The sequence below is a fragment of the Schistocerca serialis genome, chromosome 11 (assembly GCF_023864345.2).
Source record: "Schistocerca serialis cubense isolate TAMUIC-IGC-003099 chromosome 11, iqSchSeri2.2, whole genome shotgun sequence".
NCBI lineage: Eukaryota > Metazoa > Arthropoda > Insecta > Orthoptera > Acrididae > Schistocerca > Schistocerca serialis.
Genome location: NC_064648.1, coordinates 45,404,578 through 45,423,447, shown reverse-complemented (window position 1 = coordinate 45,423,447; position 18,870 = coordinate 45,404,578). Strand labels below are relative to the sequence as shown.

Here is an 18,870-nt window from a genome sequence, read left to right as displayed (position 1 = left end):
GTCATATCCTTAAAATTTACTGCACAGCATTTCGTGTGGCAGGTACATAGATAAACTATTCATCTACATCTACGTGATTACTCTGCTATTTACAATGAAGTGCCTGGCAGAGGGTTCAATGAACCACCTTCAAACTGTGTCTCTACCATTCCACTCTCGAACAGCACACACGAAAAACGAGCACTTAAATTTTTCTGTGCGAGCCCTGATTTCTCTTATTTTGTCATGATCATTTCTCCCTATTTAAGTGGGTGCCAACAGAATGTTTTCGCAATCGGAGAAGAAAACGTGATTGAAATTTCATGAGAAGATCCTATCGCAACGAAAAACGCCTTTTGTTTTAATGATTGCCACTCCAATTCATGTACCATGTCTGTGACACTATGTCCACTATTTCATGATAATACAAAACGAGCTGCCCTTCTTTGTACTTTTTCAATGACATCCGTCAGTCCCACCTGATGCGGGTCCCACACTGCACAGTAATACTCCAGAACAGGGTGGACAAGTGTAGTGTAAGCTGTCTCTTTAGTAGACCCGTTGCACCTTCTAAGTGTTTTGCCAATGAATTGCAGTCTTTGGTTTGCTCTAACCACAATATTATCTGTGTGATCGTTCCAATTTAGGTTACTTGTAATCCCTAAGTATTTAGTTGAATTTAACGCCTTCAGATTAGTGTGACTTATCACATAATCGTAATGTAGCTCATCTCTTTTAGGACTCATGTGAATAACTTCAGACTTTTACTTATTCAGCGTCAATTGCCACTTTTTGCACTATACAGATATCTTATCTAAATCATTTTGCAAGTCGTTTTGATCATCTGATAACTTTACAAGATGGTAAATGACAGCATCATCTGCAAACAATTTAAGACTGATACTCAAATTATCTCCTATGTTGTTAATATAGATCAGGAACAATAGAGGGCCTATAACACTTCCTTGGTGAACGCCGGATATTACTTCTGTTTTACTCGATGACTTTCCGTTTATTACAACGAACTGTGACCTTTATGAAATGAAATCACGAATCCAGGCGCACAACTGAGGCGATATTCTGTAGGCACACAGTTTGGTTAGAAGACGCCTCTGAGGAACAGTGTCGAAAGCCTTCTGGAAATCTAAAAATATGGAATCAAGTCGACATCCCTTGTCGATAACACTTATTACCTCATGAGTATAAAGAGCTAGTTGTGTTTCACAAGATCGATATTTTCTGAAACCGTGCTGACTGTTTGTCAATAAATCTTTTTTCTTCGAGGTACTTCATAATTTTTTAATACAGTATATGTTCCAAAACCCTACTGCAAATCGACGTTAGTGATATAGGCCTGTAATTCAGTGGATTACTCCTACTTCCCTTTTGGGTATTGGTATGACTTGAGCAATTTTCCAGTCTATGGGTACATATCTTTCTGTGAGCTAGTGGTTGCATATAATTGCTAAATATGGAGCTATTTTATCAGCATATCCTGAGAGGAAACTGACTGATATACAATATGTACCGGAGGCCTTGCCTTTATTAAGTGATTTAAGCTGCTTCGTTACTCCGAGGATATCTACTTCTATGTTTCTCACCTTGGCAGTTGTTCTCGATTGGAATTCAGGAACATTTACTTCGTCTTCTTTGGTGAAGGAGCTTCGGAAAACCGTGTTTAATAACTCTGCTTTATTGGCACTGTCATCAGCGACTTCACCGTTCTTATCGCGCAGTGAAGGTATTGCGTCTTGCCACTGGTGTCTTTATGTATGACCAGAATCTCTTTGGGTTTTCTGCCAGATTTCGAGACAGAATTTCCTTGTGGAAATTATTGAAAGCATCTCACGTTGAAGTACGCGCCATATTTCGAACTTCTATAAAACTTTGTCAATCTTGAGGATTTTGCATTCTTCTAAATTTGGGATGCTGTTTTCGTTGCTTCTGTAACAACGATCTCACCCACATAGTGTACTATGGGTGGTCAGTACCATCACCTATTATTTTATGTGGTATATATCTCTGAATTGCTGTTGATACTATCTCGTTGAAAACATTCCACAACTTTTCTAAACTTACATGATCAGATCAGGGTTGGAGACTGTCTTTTAAAAAGGCTTAGGAGCATTTTTATCAGCTTTTTTAAATAGATATACTTTGCATTTCTTTTTGATGATTGCAGTAATGATGGAAGTGAACATGTATTTTATCAACACACATACTACAGCCTGGACAATAACACTGCTGATGGTTTACACCACATCTGTTAAAGATTTTGGCATGATAGCTATTACCTCTATTTTATTCCTTCCTTTGTTCTCTCAATTCTCCAACTAAAGAGCTGTCAGTATGAACAAAAACAGTCTCTTACATTCGATCTATCTACGCCGATAACCTTCTACCCAACAACTAGTTGGGTTGGGGGATCAATGGGACTTCACAACCTTTACTCAGTCTTTTGGCCGAGGCTGGTTGCGAAGTGCCATTACATATACAGGGTAGTATTACGATGGGGTCGCCACTCCCAAAGACTAGCCCTCCCCACCTCCGGGACATAATTAGTGTACCCAAACTGTTTGCACCAAGTGTAATCCATTGTAAAATGCAAATGTTTGCAAGCTGTGTAACTGAGGCAGAATGTGGGGACCAGCCTGGTATTCACCTAGCGTGATGTAGAAAACCACCTAAAAATCACATCCAGGCTGGCTTTCACACTGGCCCTTCATTGTTAATCTGCCAGGTGGATTCAATCCAGGGTCAACACGCCTACCGGAATGCAGGAAGTAGTGCGTTAGTGCTCTCCGCTACCCTGGTGGGTCGTTTCTTACATTACCATGAAAATATTACATTTGGTTCCACCTACTAAGGAAAGATTGTCAAGGGTTGGAGACTGTTGTGAATGCAAGCAAGCCTATTAAAGCTTTTTCTCAGAAACATCAATATCATGCAAAGAAGGTACATTCTTTTGAACATTTTTATATTATCAAGATTTTGTTTCATCACTGTTGAATCTCATCTAAAATACCTTCAGGGAAAGTACACCTGATTTTTAGTTCAATGTCTCTATTCCTGCCCAACGAATTACCACTCTGTCACAGGGCAGGAATCTGCAAAGCAATGTTATATTGTATAGCATTAACATTGCTCGGATTGTGCATTTATCCATTTGAGTTTCCCCTACCATAAAAGCAGGAATCATGGTGATATGACTATGTCCTCTGTTATCATTATCATTTCCACAACGACCACTACCACCACCACCAAGCCATTTTCTGAATTTGTATCACCAATTTCCATCATGTAATCTTGATGAATATTACTGTCATCCACAACTTCATAGATCATTTATCCACATTTACGTTGAAGTACAGTTCTCTTACTCTCGGAATTCATGTATGATGCTGATGATGGGTTTGTTGGGCACTGAACTGCATGGTCATTAAGTCCCATTTTTTTACACAGTGCCGTCTTACACAGTGCCGTCTTACACAGTGCCGTCTTACACAGTGCCGTCTTACACAGTGCCGTCTTACACAGTGCCGTCTTACACAGTGCCGTCTTACACAGTGCCGTCTTACACAGTGCCGTCTTACACAGTGCCGTCTTACACAGTGCCGTCTTACACAGTGCCGTCTTACACAGTGCCGTCTTACACAGTGCCGTCTTACACAGTGCCTTCTTACACAGTGCCTTCTTACACAGTCCCTTCTTACACAGTCCCTTCTTACACAGTCCCTTCTTACACAGTCCCTTCTTACACAGTCCCTTCTTACACAGTCCCTTTTTACACAGTCCAATGTAGCCACTGTCACGAATGATGATGATGAAATGATGAGCACAATGCAAACACCCACTCATTAGGCAGAGAAAGTCCCCAACCCAGCCAAGAATCGAACCCAGGATCCCATGATCCAGAAGCAGCAATGCTAGCTACTAGACCATGAGCTGTGGACAGAACTCATGGAGAACAATAAGTCCGATCAGGCTGGTTTGAATGGTTACAGAGACATGGGGCACACTGCACATTGTAAAAGACACTGACACAGGTCACCATAATTATTATACCATAATAACAATAAACAAAAGCTGTTGATAAAAACCCCTGCTGAGTGGCAATCATAGAACGAGTGTGGTATCTGCAAGACGTCATAGCAACTTTATTATGAATTTACTGAGGGTAAATTTGTCTGAAAAGCACCTTGTTTTCATAACAAGAAGTCGATCCAAGGTATTTTAAGTAATTATAATGAAACTGACAGTGTTCCAGGTGCTGCAGTGTGCACTCTATACATTGCAGAATGCTGTAACATTGTAGGATGTATATTAAATGGTGTCCTCACCGAGCATGCTTAAAAATAATATTTCACTTTCTGCCACCAGGTGAAAATATGGCGCTAAAAGGAAAGAGAATGAGGTATTAGATAGGAAAAGATAAGAACCATAGTGCAGGTAAAATAACTGCGGTTTAGCCTGAAAGACTAAACAATCTACTTCTAGAATATATAAATTATGGTAACTAAATGGAAACATAGATCGATTAAGACTGTTTACAGCTTAAGCTGGTGAAGAGAATGCAGAGCACATGAACAAAACATTATCGATCTTACCTAGGCTTCGAAAATTATGCATTGTTGAGTAAGTGTGGAGAGAGTTGTTCATGAGCTTTACAGACCTGCATGCAGAATATATCTGATAATACGAGGAATGGATTATGCATGGCAGGCTGATCACTTGGATATGCAAAACTACTTACTATCACATAATGGCTGCAAGTATGTTCTCACAGTCACAGACACACACACACATTCCAATTTCGCTTGGGCCTTACCTTTGAATGTAAAGGCAGGGAAGGAGGTTTGAGAGGTTTCTGAACAATTGTTGCAGACAGGACTAAATCGACTGTCCATCAACCTTGAAGGCATATGATGGAAGTGAATTTTACAATAGACATTTCTAAGCAGAATTCGAATGATGTGGGATAAATCATTATTCAACATTCTCATATTTGGAAACTAGTATTGCCATATGGTTGAACTGGACCATCAAAAATGGAATGTGAAAGCAATTTAATCTTCAATGTATGTGCAAATGGTTGAACATACAGCCACAAATCATTGACGAGTATAATCCCATTATTCACCATAGAATTAAGAGCAAACCTATTGAAGTCACAAACGAATTACAGGAAAAATTTGAACCCATTATGTTCCTCATACAGCGGGTCATAAGATGTCAAAGGAACTGGGCACTGATGAAATGGCTTAGTTTCTCATCAAAGCTCAACAGCTGTGTAAACACCCAGAAATTGCTATGTAATTCGAAAAGCAAAGCTCAAACCGTGCAGTAGTGTGAGATGAGTGCTAGGAAACGTATCAAAAAAGTTGGAGATGGTATTCTCGAGAATCTGCCATCAGAAGTTTGTATCTCTAGATACAATTTCTGTGGAGCTGGAACAAAATTGAAATAGCACCTAGCTTGTGGTGACAAGGGTTTTAATGCCTTGGACAATGTATACAAAGTGCACATCATCGCCTACACTACCGACAAATATCACCGTACTGCAGGTATTTCAAGGACCGGATATTCATGTAGCACAACCTATTTCTGAATATGTGGTTGATAAGGCAATGTTTGCTAGAACTTAAATTAGATACTGGACTAACCTTCAACCAATACTGAATGCAGTTCACTGTATTCTAAAGAAGAAGAAAAACCTATGGGATGTTTAAAAAATTGGTGACAGCTGCAAAAGGTGCCTTGAGGAAGAAAGAAGGAAGGAAATGATGTGTTAAAAGCCCAGGTTCCTACAAATACCAAAGACATCTGGTGGAATAATTCTGTTTCTGATACCTCCATTTGCTGGGCTGTCAGCTACTGGTTTCATTAACAAAGAGAGCTGATATATTTCAAGCAGTGCAGAACGCCCGAAAATGCGAAAATTAATTACAAGCAGCTAAAAGGCATATGACCATGGAGGCCATCGCTATAGGTAAAGGCCTATATTTACAATACAGGAAATGGCTTTGGTTGTACATAAAAAAGCCCCACAGCAATGGTACTGCAAAAAAGGATTAAAAACACAGATCTGGCAAAACTCGTCAGATAACTTAAAATCATGAGATTTTACAGTGTCTTTATGAATGATATGCTGCCTGAGACAATGTGGAAATTCAAGAAACATGGAACTGTCAATTTAGATGTTGTTTGGGGTATGGAGCTCTTGGTGATTTAAGGCCACCTGAAGAACTGTGTTGTCACTTCACCAATTGGAACTAGCTGCTGTACAATGTTCGACGCTCCCATGACTTCAGTTCATACCTCTGAGGATATTTCTGCCTGATATTTTTCCTCAAAATTGCATAAAAACAAGCAGTATGTAAGTCTCCACATCATTTGAAGCTGCGATGTAATTATGTTCACTCTAATTCTAATTGGTTTAAATTGAAAGCAACCTACTTTCCTCCAATATATGAGCAGGGGGTAGTGATGTACAGCATTGACTGGCAGGAAACACACGAAAGCAAAGCTAACTTCACTGATTTAATAATAAATTGCATCTAGGGAATTGGGAAGTTGTGTCAATACCTCTTGGCACTTGCAACATTGACAATTCATATGTATACTTGAAACGTTTTGTTACGAGATTTGAAGTATGGGGTCCACGCAAACGTTCATATGTTTAAATCAGAGATAGAAACAAAATACATTGAGGACTTCAGTCACAAATATTTAATAGGATGGCTACTAGGTTTCTCAGAGGGACAAGTGATGGTGCATAATACTGAAAATTTGAGTTATCAACTGGTGAACCAAGTGCCAGTCAGTACAATTTGTGTAGAGTGTAATATTGCAATGAATTTTGTACCTTGACGACAGATTGGTCCATACTATTTATGTATTTTTTTCCTACAGGGGGTCCTGCATATAAAAGTGAAGAAAATGAAGTCCACAATGAACATGGGTTGCTACACGAAGCCAAGGTGGCGAAGGGTTCACAACCATAAGGAATGTGGCAGGTACTGTGAAGTTAAGCTGCAAAGAAGAAGCCAAAAGCAAACTCCAAGAGGTAACTGAGATGAATGGCATTACCTGTACTAGCAGGTAACCGAATAAGAGGGAACAGGATGAGTGGTGAAAGAGAAATGGCATGCCTATCCACTGAGGAAGACATCATCATGCCAATATGACTAGTTGTGCAGCATCTTCTGCACAGACTCTAAACCGGGCTCGGGTGAAACCCACCAGTGGTGAAACATACTCCATTATGGTGGAGTGTGTTGAGACAGCAAATGATGGTCAGAGGTGCAGAGGAATGAACTGAACACCCACAGTCTAGTTATGACTGGACATGGGATTTTTTTTAAAAAAAAAATGGAGAAGGGTGGTCTGAACCACTCCCCTGGAAGTACCACTTAGGAGATGTAGGACACTGAGGAACTGGGTACCATGTACAGCCAGGTAAGAATACATGGGAGGACCAAGCAAGTTTCCTACCAAACATGAGCCCCAGGAATTTTCTAGTTTCAATGAATGAAAGAACAAAAGGTGCAAGATGTAAAGATGGTGTAAGAAACTCATTATGCCGTCAAATATTCATAGAAAAGGTTTTGGCAGTGGAAAAGTGAAAACCACTGCCCATGCTTCACGAGAGAAGACGATAGGAATGATGCTGAAGACGCCACACAAGGAGACAGGTTGGTGTGGAACTGTAAAAGACTACAAAATCCTTGGTGAAACTGGAGATGCCTGTTGGGTAATTCCATAATATGGGTAATGGGGATAGGAAAGAAAATGATACCCAGAACGAGCATTCAGGCACCCCGTTTTCCTGGATAAATGTGTCTGACAAAGTCAAACCATATAAACCTTGAGAAAACTTTGTGTTTTCAAAACTTCCTCTAGTAAATGGGGCAGATGGCCTCTAAAGCGCCACATGTACGGACTACAGAGGATACCAGCCCTCCAGCAGATGTATCAGGATGTGGAGAGCACATCTCTGCAAGTGAATCACATCGCTGCATGCCTCAGTCCACCAGGGACCAGGACACACTACAGGAAACTTGAAGTGCACGGTATGGAACATTCTTCGGCGGTAAGGATAACATTTGGAAGATACTTTATGTGGTCATCACAGCTGTGTAAAGGTCTTGAGGGAGGGGTAAAGCCCCCAGTCGGCCTTAGAAAGCTGCCAATTAAATTTCCACTCAGGTATTGGTGCATGGATAGCACAGAGGAAGTGATCACTTGCGTATGTTAGAGGGAATGGGTCATTCCAGGTTGATATGGCGTGCATTGCTGTGCTCTGATCTTGTTTAGAGCACATGCTATAATCGATTATAGTTTGCTGTTTTGGTGCTAGTGACACTCCGGTGGTGATTTGCTATTACGTCGCTGGCGTGTGTTCATGGTGGCTGGCGGAAAGCGAGATGGTAGTCTGTTTCCGGGTATTGCACGGAACATGAAGTTCACTCTGCTAATCTGCTGGTGAATAGCGCTAAGGTGGTTGTGCCTCCCAATATGAGCAAAGTGGTCTGGGGCGGAGGCACCTCGCCACTGTGCTGGCCATGCGGTGGTGATTAATTGGAGTCGGTGTACTTGTTCTGCCTGCCTGTCTGATGTGGAGGTCCGGTCATATTTTCTGCTGGAAGCTCCAGTAGCGGTTTCTCAACTTCATTCTGATGTGGGACGGCGTTGTTGGAAGTTTTTGGGGTGTGTGTGTGTGTGTGTGTGTGTGTGTGTGTGTGTGTGTGTGTGTGTGTGTGTGTGTGTGTGTGTGTGTGTCACGTTACGATATTTGTTGGTACTAATTTACTTGCTCAACTGGAGTATCTTATGGTTATTCTGCTGAGTGGGTCGTTACTCACCCAGTCTGCTCAGTGGAACCTTTGGTGTGGCCTGTATGTTTCTTTTTGAAGGAATTCACATAGGTGGTTCCTGTTACCTGCCTGGGGTTGCGTTCATGTATGGTATATTTGGCATTTGATGTGTTGGGTAAAGTCTGCGTAAGAAAAGCAGTTTATCTTGTGTTGATATTATCTGTCGTGTGTTACAGAACATAACCAAGGTGCATAAGTGATGGGCAGATGTGATAGGCATGTCAGGGAGCTCTCAGCGTTTATTTCAGGGACTGTTTCTAGAGGGAAGCCTGTGAAGTGTTGAGAACTCACTCATCTGTGATTGCGTTGGGAGTTGCCTTGCCTTTTGTTTGTATCAAATTATTAATTTCTTCGGAATACACATGAAAGATCAAGCGACATATATTTGGAGTGGCGTCGTTTTAGTTGCAGCTCGCGCAATCATCTTATTCGGGCCTGTCCGGTGCCGCGGACACCCCGTGATGCTAAATGACACCAGGGGAAGAGGAGAAGGATTTGGAGATGCAGGAAGATAAATTGGCCAGTTAATTGCCGGGCCATTCGTGTTGTCTCTCGCCCCTCCTCTCCTTACATTTGCGTGAAGATTGGGGATGAACAGATTTGTGCCCTATTGGATACTGGTAGTGCCCATTCTATAATAGATAAGAACTGGTATTTTGAATTTAATACATTGGCCCATAGTTCAAATTCGCTTCTTATTGAGGTAAAACGTCGTGCGGCCAATCGCCAGTTGTTGCCTATCCTCGGGGAACGTAAGGTTAGCTTATCTGTCGAAAAATTTTCTTCGCCGGTGAAGTTGTCGGTCGCCGAGCGGTTAAATATCCCATTGATCTTGGGATGTGATTTCATATACAAAGCGGGTCTTATTATAGATTGTTCTAGAGGCACATTTCATTTTCGGTTCCAACCTGGAACGAAAATTGCCTTCTGTGATTGTAGACAGGGAGGAGGTTGCCAGGTGTTCTCTGTACAGGAACGACTCCCTGTTACGGTCCATTTAAACCATAGCCTGACTGACGCATTACAAGCGTTGTTGATGAATTACCCTGAGGTGATGACTGATAAGGTCGGGGTAACTAGCTTGATTCAGTACAAGATCCGACTTATTGACAACACTCCTGTGTAAGACACCGTATAGACTGTCCCCTCTGAAGATGTGCATTTTGAAAGACAAAATTAATCAAATGTTAGAAATGGGGGTCGTTCATTATTCCACATCTCCGTACGCTTCGCCTGTGTTCTCGCTCCCTAAGCCAGGTAAAATGAGAAGGTTATACTAGAGTTGGTACTCTTGCCTGATCTCCATAATTGTTTCACCTGGTTTTGCGGCGTGAAAGTATTTACTGTATTAGATCTAAACCAAGCGTATTTTCAAATTCCCCTTAGTGAATCTTCTAAACCCGCCATGGAATTTACCACCGATTGGAACTTATTTGAGCAACAAAGTTCCATTCAGTTTGGCTATGGGTGCCACTGTTCTTTCAAGACTTCTGGACAGAGTCTTGGGTGATCTGAAGTTTCAGCGCGTCTATAATTATTTAGACGATTTGGTAATTTACAGCGCATCGTTTGAGGAACACCTTACACATGTGCAGTTGGTATTTGAAAGATTGCATAATGCAGGTCTGACGGTTAAGCCTTCCAAAATAAGTTTGTGTAATACTAGTATTGTCTTCTTGGGGCATGTTGTCTCTGAAAGAGGTGTGGAGGTAGATCAGGAATGCACATGAGCTATTAAAGAGTTTCAGCCTCCCTGCGATAAACAATGTGTTACCCGTTTCGTAGGTATGTGTAATTTTTTTTCGTAAGTTCGTCCCTGATTTTGCCTTGTTAGCGGACCCCTCAATCAGTTACGAAAGAAAAATGCTAAGTTCCATTGGGGCTCAAAGCAACAAACTGCTTTTCTCACTTTGAAACAGGCCATCGCTAATCCTCCAGTCCTTGCAGTACCTGATTTCAATTCGTAATTTACTGTGCAGACTGATGCCTCCCGGGGAGGAATTACCACCGTATTACTACAAGGCCAAGAAGGTAGTCGATGGCCTATTGCTTATGCATCGCGTCGTTTATCCGATCCAGAACGAATGTACTCTGTTTATGAGTGCGAGACTTGGGTGGTGGTGTTTGCCCTCGAAAAATTTTCATTTTACCTGGAACATCGCCCGCTTGTACTGGAGACCGACAATCAGGCTCTCAGTACAGTGGGCAGTTCACATATCTGCCTTTTGATTCGAGGTTAGACACATTTGTGGTGCGGGTAATACTGTCGCGGATGCTTTCAGTAGGATGTTCATGGATGGGGAAACAGAGGAGGGAACTGAGATAGGAGTGGGGGCCTTACTGACGGATGTTCTGGGGTTATTTTGCGACATACCCCAGAAACAAATTGATGATCTATATTGGGGACCGTTATATCAGTGTCTTAAAGAAGGTGAATAGGTACCGGGTCTTCAATTTCACAATGCCATTTCATGTAAACAGCAAAAGGGTTCTGGGGAGTACAAATTGTGTATACCTAAGGAGCTAGTAACTATGGTTATTAAATTTTTCCACGACACTGCGTCAGGAGGGCATATGGGATTTAGTAAAACCTTGAACCACGTGCGAGAGCATTTGTACTGGGCGGGTTTGTATACAAACAGTAGGAGTTTTGTTGCGAAATGCAATGAATGCAAGTGAGGCAAACCTGATTTAGGACCCCGTACTTGATTTCTTCAGTCAGAAAGGGAGTCCAGACCCATGGAGCGTCTCTATTGATTACATCGCCCCCTACCTCGAACTAGGAAAGGCAATAAGTACATGTTGGTGGTAGTTGACATATTTTCGCATTATTCCTGGTTGTTGCCGACCAAGGGAGTCATGGCAGATATTACTGATCAGCAACTTGTTCGTGTTTTTTCTTGGTTTGGCCCTCTGAGGATCTTGGTTAGTGATAACGCCCTGGCTTTCATGTCAGGGTGATTTAAATATTTTCGTTTCTCTCAAAGGGTAAAACATAACCACAACACCGTATTATCCCAAGGCCTCCTTTGCTGAATGAGTCAATCTTAACTTGAAAGCCACCTTGTGCATTTTTCATACTTGTTCCCCTAAAAGCTGGGACACATTATTGCCATAGCTCAATCAGGTGTTTCACTCAGCGCGTCACGAGTCAACCGGCAGTACACCTAATATGTTGATGTTTGGGCATTCGATAAATTCCCCTGTGTCTAACTTGACGAATATTAATGGTTTACTGCCCAGGGAAATTACTCCGGCACGCCTTCGTGAGAATAGGGACACAGCGAGGCGTAACATTCTGCATGCGCACAATAGACAAGCCAAACAGTATAATCGTGGTAGATGCCCCTTTAGAGGGAAGGTGGAGGGGCTTAGTTTTTGTCAGTAACACATCCTCTTTGGGACATAATTAGATAAAAGGTAAGCAGCAGCCTCCTTTCTGTGGACCCTATTGAATAGAAAGGATTTTAGGGCCGGTTAATCTTTTGGTTAGGCAGTTGAGTTCTTGGAAGTTCTACTGCATCCATATAAGCCAAGTTAAGCTGACTAGGGAACACGTGTAGGCTTGGCACAGGCGTTGTGTCAGAGGGAGCTCCATTCAGGGCATTTTTGCTCCCCCCCACCCGTGGGTTTTGGGGGGAGGAGATTGATATGGTGTGTGATACTATCCTGTGATCTTGTTTAGAGCGCACGCTATAATCGATTATAGTTTGCTGTTCTGGCGCGGGTGGCACTCCGGTAGTGATTTGCTATTATGTCCCTGGCATGTATTTGTGGTGGCCGGTGGAAAGTGAGAGGGTAGTCAGTTTCCGGGTATTGCACAGAATGTGAAGTTCGCTCTGCTTGACCTGCTGGTGACTAGCGCTATGGTGGTTGTGCCTCGCAATATGAGCAGAGTGGTCTGGGGCGGAGGCGACTCGCCGCTGTGCTGGCCATGCAGTGGTGATTAATTGGAGTTGGCGTACTTGTTCTGTCTGCCTGTCTGATGTGGAAGTCCATTGGGGTCGTATGATACTCTGGCCTGGAGACAACTAGTTGCTAAATTTTGGAGTCGCCTGCCAGGTTAGGGTGTGGGCTCGGTTGGCTCTTCACATTTTCTGCTGGAAGCTCCAGCAGCGGTTTCTGAACTTCATTCTGATGTGGGATGGCGTTGTTGGAAGTTAATGGCACCATGGCTATGTTCTGTCGGGATGTTATTTGATTTTTTAATTTTATCTTGTGATGATATTATCTGTCGTGTGTTACAGAACATAACCAAGGTGCGTAAGTGATAGGCAGTTGTGGCAGGCATGTCAGGGAGCTCTCAGCATTTATTTTGAGGACCATTTCTAGTGGGAAGGCTTCAAAGTGTTGAGAGCTCGGTCGTCTGTGATTGTGTTGGGAGTTGCCCTTACCCTTTGGTTGTATCAAATTATTAGTTTGTTATTATGTTTATTGGTTGTGTGTTGTGCTTCTTTTATTTTATGGTGCCAAGTCCCATTATCTTTTATATAAATGATTTTAAATTGTATTGTCAAGTTAACTTATTATTGGATTTTGTCTCTTGGGTAAACTCTAAAAGCTGTTTTGATATTATTGGGTGGAAATCCTTGGATAGTTGTCCTATAAGAACACACATTCCAAAGATGACAGGCGAGCTGGACAGTGCAGAACGAGAGGTCCAAATGGTAATAAATGCGCATGGAATCTGAAGGGAATGTGGGTGCTCCAGTGGTAAGAGATGATTCAGAAGGTCAGCTAAGAGGGAACCTCTTGGACAGGCTCTCTAAGAGCCCCAAAGCAGATGGTGGGCAGTAAAGTCGCCAAGCAGCAAAAAGGAGTGAGGGAGCTGACAAATGAGCTAGAGTAAGTCCAACTTGGTAACAGCAAACGATGGAAGGGTGTATATGTTGCAAAGAGAAAAGGTGAAATGAGGAAGGGCAATGCTGACTGCAACAGCTAGCAGTCGCATGTTAAATCAGATGGATGGCCAGCATGGCTACCACGTGAGGTGGAATGTCGTCCTTGGGGGTAAAGGTCACAGAGGACCAGAAGGAAACATGAAAGGTCAAATGGGTTGTGAGGACAATTTTTTTTCTTGGAAGCAGAAAACAAGCGGACACTGCAATTCCAAGAGCAGCTGTAATTCCTCCTTGAATCTAATGCCATGAATGTTCCATTGGAGAAGAGTCATCATGGGAATTGGGGAGGAGGGAACAAATTAAGGTTAGCCATCTTGGTAGCTACTGAGTGACACCCCTAAAAAATTCACTGCTACAGGGGGAAGAGGCAGCAGAATCCTGTTCCATGAGATCTACAAACATATAGGCACTCTCCCGGGGTCAGTCTGAATTCCATGGCAGAAAATTTGTAGGCAGTGGGCAACAACAAAATGGAGGTCAGCCAGGTAAGGGTACATGTGCCAACACCACTGAAGAGGATCTCCAAGTCAGGGAAGGAGAAGACCATTTGTTTTTGTTTCAGTTCTTAGAACTTTCTAGTTGACAGATGAAGACTTGTTTTTAGCTGTAGAAAGTCTTTGCAGGAGTACTGTTTCTGTCCTTTCAGCCTGACAGTTGTGTAGCAGGTTATTTCGCCACCAAAGGTAAAGATTTGATGGCTTGTTGCATAGCTGTAGGAGGGGACAGGGATGCTATTGTGACCTGCGTGATTTCACTACTGCAACATTGAATTTTAGATCAGGAGTCTGGGTGGGCATATCCTCCATTATGCATGGCATTGCAAAAGCGATACTGTAAATGCCAGCTGGTAAAATGCATGCATTTTGAGTAGCTAAGAACTGCAAGTGACGGTGGGGTTTGGTGTCCTTCACTCAGATCTGCTGGATGGCGTGCTCATTAAGACAGCAGAGAGGAGGCAAACAGCTGCCCTCATGAGCATCTCTGCCAAAAGTAACACACTTGGCCATGTTTTGACAGGACACCCATTTTATTATAATGTTGACACTTGTAGGAACTCAACTGGTTTGGAATGTATGGTTGGACTGTGTTTACTTTATAGCTTGCCTTAATCTTTGAGGCAAAAACTACTTGAGCAAATGGTAGAAAATGAGTGCATGTGGGCATTAACTTTGCCTCATTCTTTTCATAAATGAGAAAAAAATTTCACAGAGCCTCCAACTGCAACACCTTCCAGAATAAGGCACGCATGAACCATAGTAAAGAACTGACCCTTTCCAGTACGTGATACCATGAGGAACCAAGGGCCTTCAAATTTATAGCCTCATTCTGTTTATGTTTAGTAGACACACACTAAGATGGTGATTGATACATTGCAAAAAAATCACCCATGATTGCCAACATCTCCAATGGCATACTCTTTCCAACTGGGAACCACCTCAGAGGGGGATTCACCTACCGGAAATTATTGTTCACACGTCAGGTCACACCTCCCGAACTCCTGACAGAGGGACCAATTGGCATTTGGGAAGGTAACAGCTCAGGCACTCACTCTTCTGGGCCTGACCTGTATAAGAGGGTATGTGAGAACCCTACCCGTTGACCTGGAGCTGCCATTATGCATTACCTTGTCACCTGTAATGTGTCTAACGAATGGGACAGCCTTCAGAAACACACCAGGACAAAGGAGAAATGGAGATAATGAGGATTCACCAGCTAAATCTTCACAACTTTACTGAAACTGGCACCATTTACTTACATTTCTTCTTGATGGTGGCCTGTAATGTCACCACTACAAGCTTGTGTGTTACCTGAGCACCACTGTGGCACCACATTGAAACAGATGTTCAACACTATATTCATTAATCTGAAAGGCTGGGAATCAGCTCCAATTTTTGGATATATAGCCATTCACCCTTTCTTCTTACTTGTTCTACTGCAGTATATTAGCTTGTGCCCATCAAGAAGAATCTGTTCAATTTGCAGTGATTTTCATGTGACGTTCTGCATTAAACACAATACAGCTGCTGATATGCCACCTGAACTTTTATTTTCCTGTATGGATATCAGACGTTTGCTCTATTTATCTAGGAATAGTCACATAATGGTTGTTGTGAGGAATAGTACTAATGAATAATTACAGTAGTGCATTTTATATCTGAAGTACTCTCACAGTTAATAAACAAAAATTTATATTTCTGAAAGTTCTGCAGTGACTTATGAAAACTTACCTTGCACTATCAGATGCGTATCTTGTTGAGGTTCCCACCTGAAAAATTTGAAGAAATGGCCAGTGATTTACAACTGATGAGACAGTAAATAAATAGAATTCTATTAACGCCCCACCAACATGTGATTGGTCCACAATATGCTGTAAGTTAGGCTTGAAAATATCATTAAAGAGGACATGATAGACTGTTGCAGTTAATGAAACAGAATGTTAGTAAGAATTCTTTCTCCATTTTCTCACTGTGTTCAGTACTGTAAATAACTACACAAGCCAGTAATTTGTTTGTAGCCATACTTCCTACTAGACACTTCACTAAGGAAAGTGACCAATAACATCTTTAACCTGTCATGCACTTACGCCTTGTGTGAAATTTTCTTTCAATTTCTTTCCATTATTTAAACTGCCATTCAATGACAGATGAATCCATCATCATAAGTGACACATTTGGGCCTTTGTGCTCTGGGCAGCCCAGACCAACCTGCAGAGTTGAGGGGTGACTTCTAAACCGAACCTTAAATTCACAACCGGAACTACATACAGGCTTGCACCATTAAATATACAAACATTAATAAATATTGGCAAACTCAAAATAGTTTCAAACATTGTAAATGCACAACAAGTTAAAATTGGCATTACAAAATAACACATTCACAGATGAAGAAATATCACAATCAGAAAACTGTAGATTCTTAACAGAGAACACAGGGAAGAAATTTGCTTAACTACTCCAGAACTAGGATCTGCATTCATAAATGGTAATTATGATGCAAACGGTGCCAAATTTTTCATTACCTCCAGAAAGTCTCTCTCCTGCAATAATTCAATATTTAGGTGAGAGTTACACAATAATTAATGCACATGCACCAATAAATCAGGATAACAAGAACAATGCAGAAAGTATAACAGTCCTAAGATCAATGATGAGAAGCATCTGATGAAGTACCAGAGGAAAACATACAAATTTTATTAAACATCTATCCTCAGACTGGTACAGAATGGAGACAAGAACATTTTCTGCCTAAACTGCTATAAAATTTATTTATTCACAACTGGAATTTTGACTGTTATGCCATTCTCAAGTGACAGCACACTATGAACTAAGTCAAAGTTATTAAATGTCATGCCTAGTGCTTGGGGAGTGGATATTAAGATGTACAGTATGATATGACTAACAGAAATTAGTACACGAAGTACTACCATTGTCTAGATATACAGATTACGAAGATTCCCATCTTGTAATGAATATGGAATTTGTAAACATGGTTAACACAAGGAAAGTATTACCTCAAAAGGAATTATAAAGGATTCAGACATCACACTGAGCTACCACATGAGAATTGTACAGCTGCCAAATTAATTTTGAATAAGTACATTCCATAACACTCCTGCTCCTGAGAGAAAATGTTTTAATTTACGAATGTCTGCCTGACTGGATGTAAGAAAAAAGGAAAATTGGCAAGAAAAAGACATTTAGCATACACCACTAAAAAGATATGAGGACAGCAATAATATGATTTGAGAAAATCAGACAGCTTATGTGCCAGTAGCAGAGCACAATTCCAAAAACATGAAGAATTCTAGAGTCAGAAATAGATATCTGTTGAAATTGACCATTACCACTGAATAATAAAAGTAAGATTCCTGGCCTAGAATAACTGATAACCATGTTCACATAAGATTCAATGAAATTCCATGAAAAGTTCAAGGAGACAACAGCAGAATTCTAAAATACAAGATATATCAGAGATGGCTTAGGACAGGATGGTCCTGTGCAGGCCAAATTGATAGAGGACTAAAGGAGCAAAATACCATTGGAATACATCTGTAGCATTTTAGAAAGCTTAAACTATCAAACAAGACTGCTTTATAACAAAATTCTTAAAGAATCTGAAATACAGAAGACAACACAGGTCGTCTTAAAAGAACTACAGCCTCATTTGAGATAAGGACAGACTTTAGCCAAGGCAATGTACTAACTCCATTATTCTTTCAGACTATACTAGAAAAGTGAATATCGAACAGATGGAGCAGTTGTCAGTATCTAATACCCATAAGTTGACTACTACTTAGTTAGAAAATTGATAATGTCAAAATTGTTTGTTCAACTTTTGTAGATAATTTAGCAATGCTGACAGTGTAGAAAAACCACAGAACAGAGAGAAAGAAATACAGTAGGAAAAGCATGACTACCCATCTCTTCTAATAAGAAGCAGTGAAGCAGTATTGGGTAACAACAGGACTGGGAGGGTCAGGGGAAGACAAATTTAAGGATGTATGAGAAGTCATGTAGCCAAATGGTGGGGAAAACGGAACCACAAGAGGAAGACTATGAAAGATGGACTTTGCATTTCAGTTAACAGAAGACATTTATAATAAAAATTCATTCTACAAAATTGCAGAACCTACAACTTGCAAGGCAGTCATTTGGCCAGAATACTCATCTGTACCACAAATACCTGCTTTGGAATCAACAAAAGATAGTGAAAAGAAAAGGTATTAGGAAACAGAACACCAGCACAAACATTTAAATTCAGAAACAATACAGAAATATACATAAAGATGCAGGAAAATAACTGGAGACAAAATTTGGCAAACAAGGCTAATGAGTCTTAGCATACTGAAAAGAAAAACTGTGCAGCAGTACTAAAACCATAAAAAAAAAGAACTTATTGGCTTACAGGAGTGCACAAAGACCTACAAGAAACTTGTATAAATTAGCAAGATATTTAAAACCAAACCAAATCCAGAAACAGGATTGAACTGGTAAATTGTCCACAGCATAACAGTTCCAAAAAGACAAGATAGAAACTGGACGTCAGGTGCGTGGAAAAAAAAGTGTGTACAGATCAAGGAGTGGCATATATAAATGTAAAACCTTAGCTTGACT

The 18,870-nt window shown here is 41.2% G+C and overlaps 1 protein-coding gene across 2 annotated transcripts in view; it reads right to left on the bottom strand.

The window, feature by feature from the left end:
* The window catches only part of LOC126427345 (zinc finger protein 492-like), a 94,058-nt gene that overhangs the window by 11,467 nt on the left and 63,721 nt on the right, over nucleotides 1–18,870 (bottom strand). For both annotated transcript variants that reach the window (XM_050089670.1, XM_050089671.1), the window contains one exon: nucleotides 15,985–16,022. In XM_050089670.1, the coding sequence (XP_049945627.1) occupies nucleotides 15,985–16,022 (38 nt within the window). The remainder of the gene's footprint in view (nucleotides 1–15,984; nucleotides 16,023–18,870) is intronic.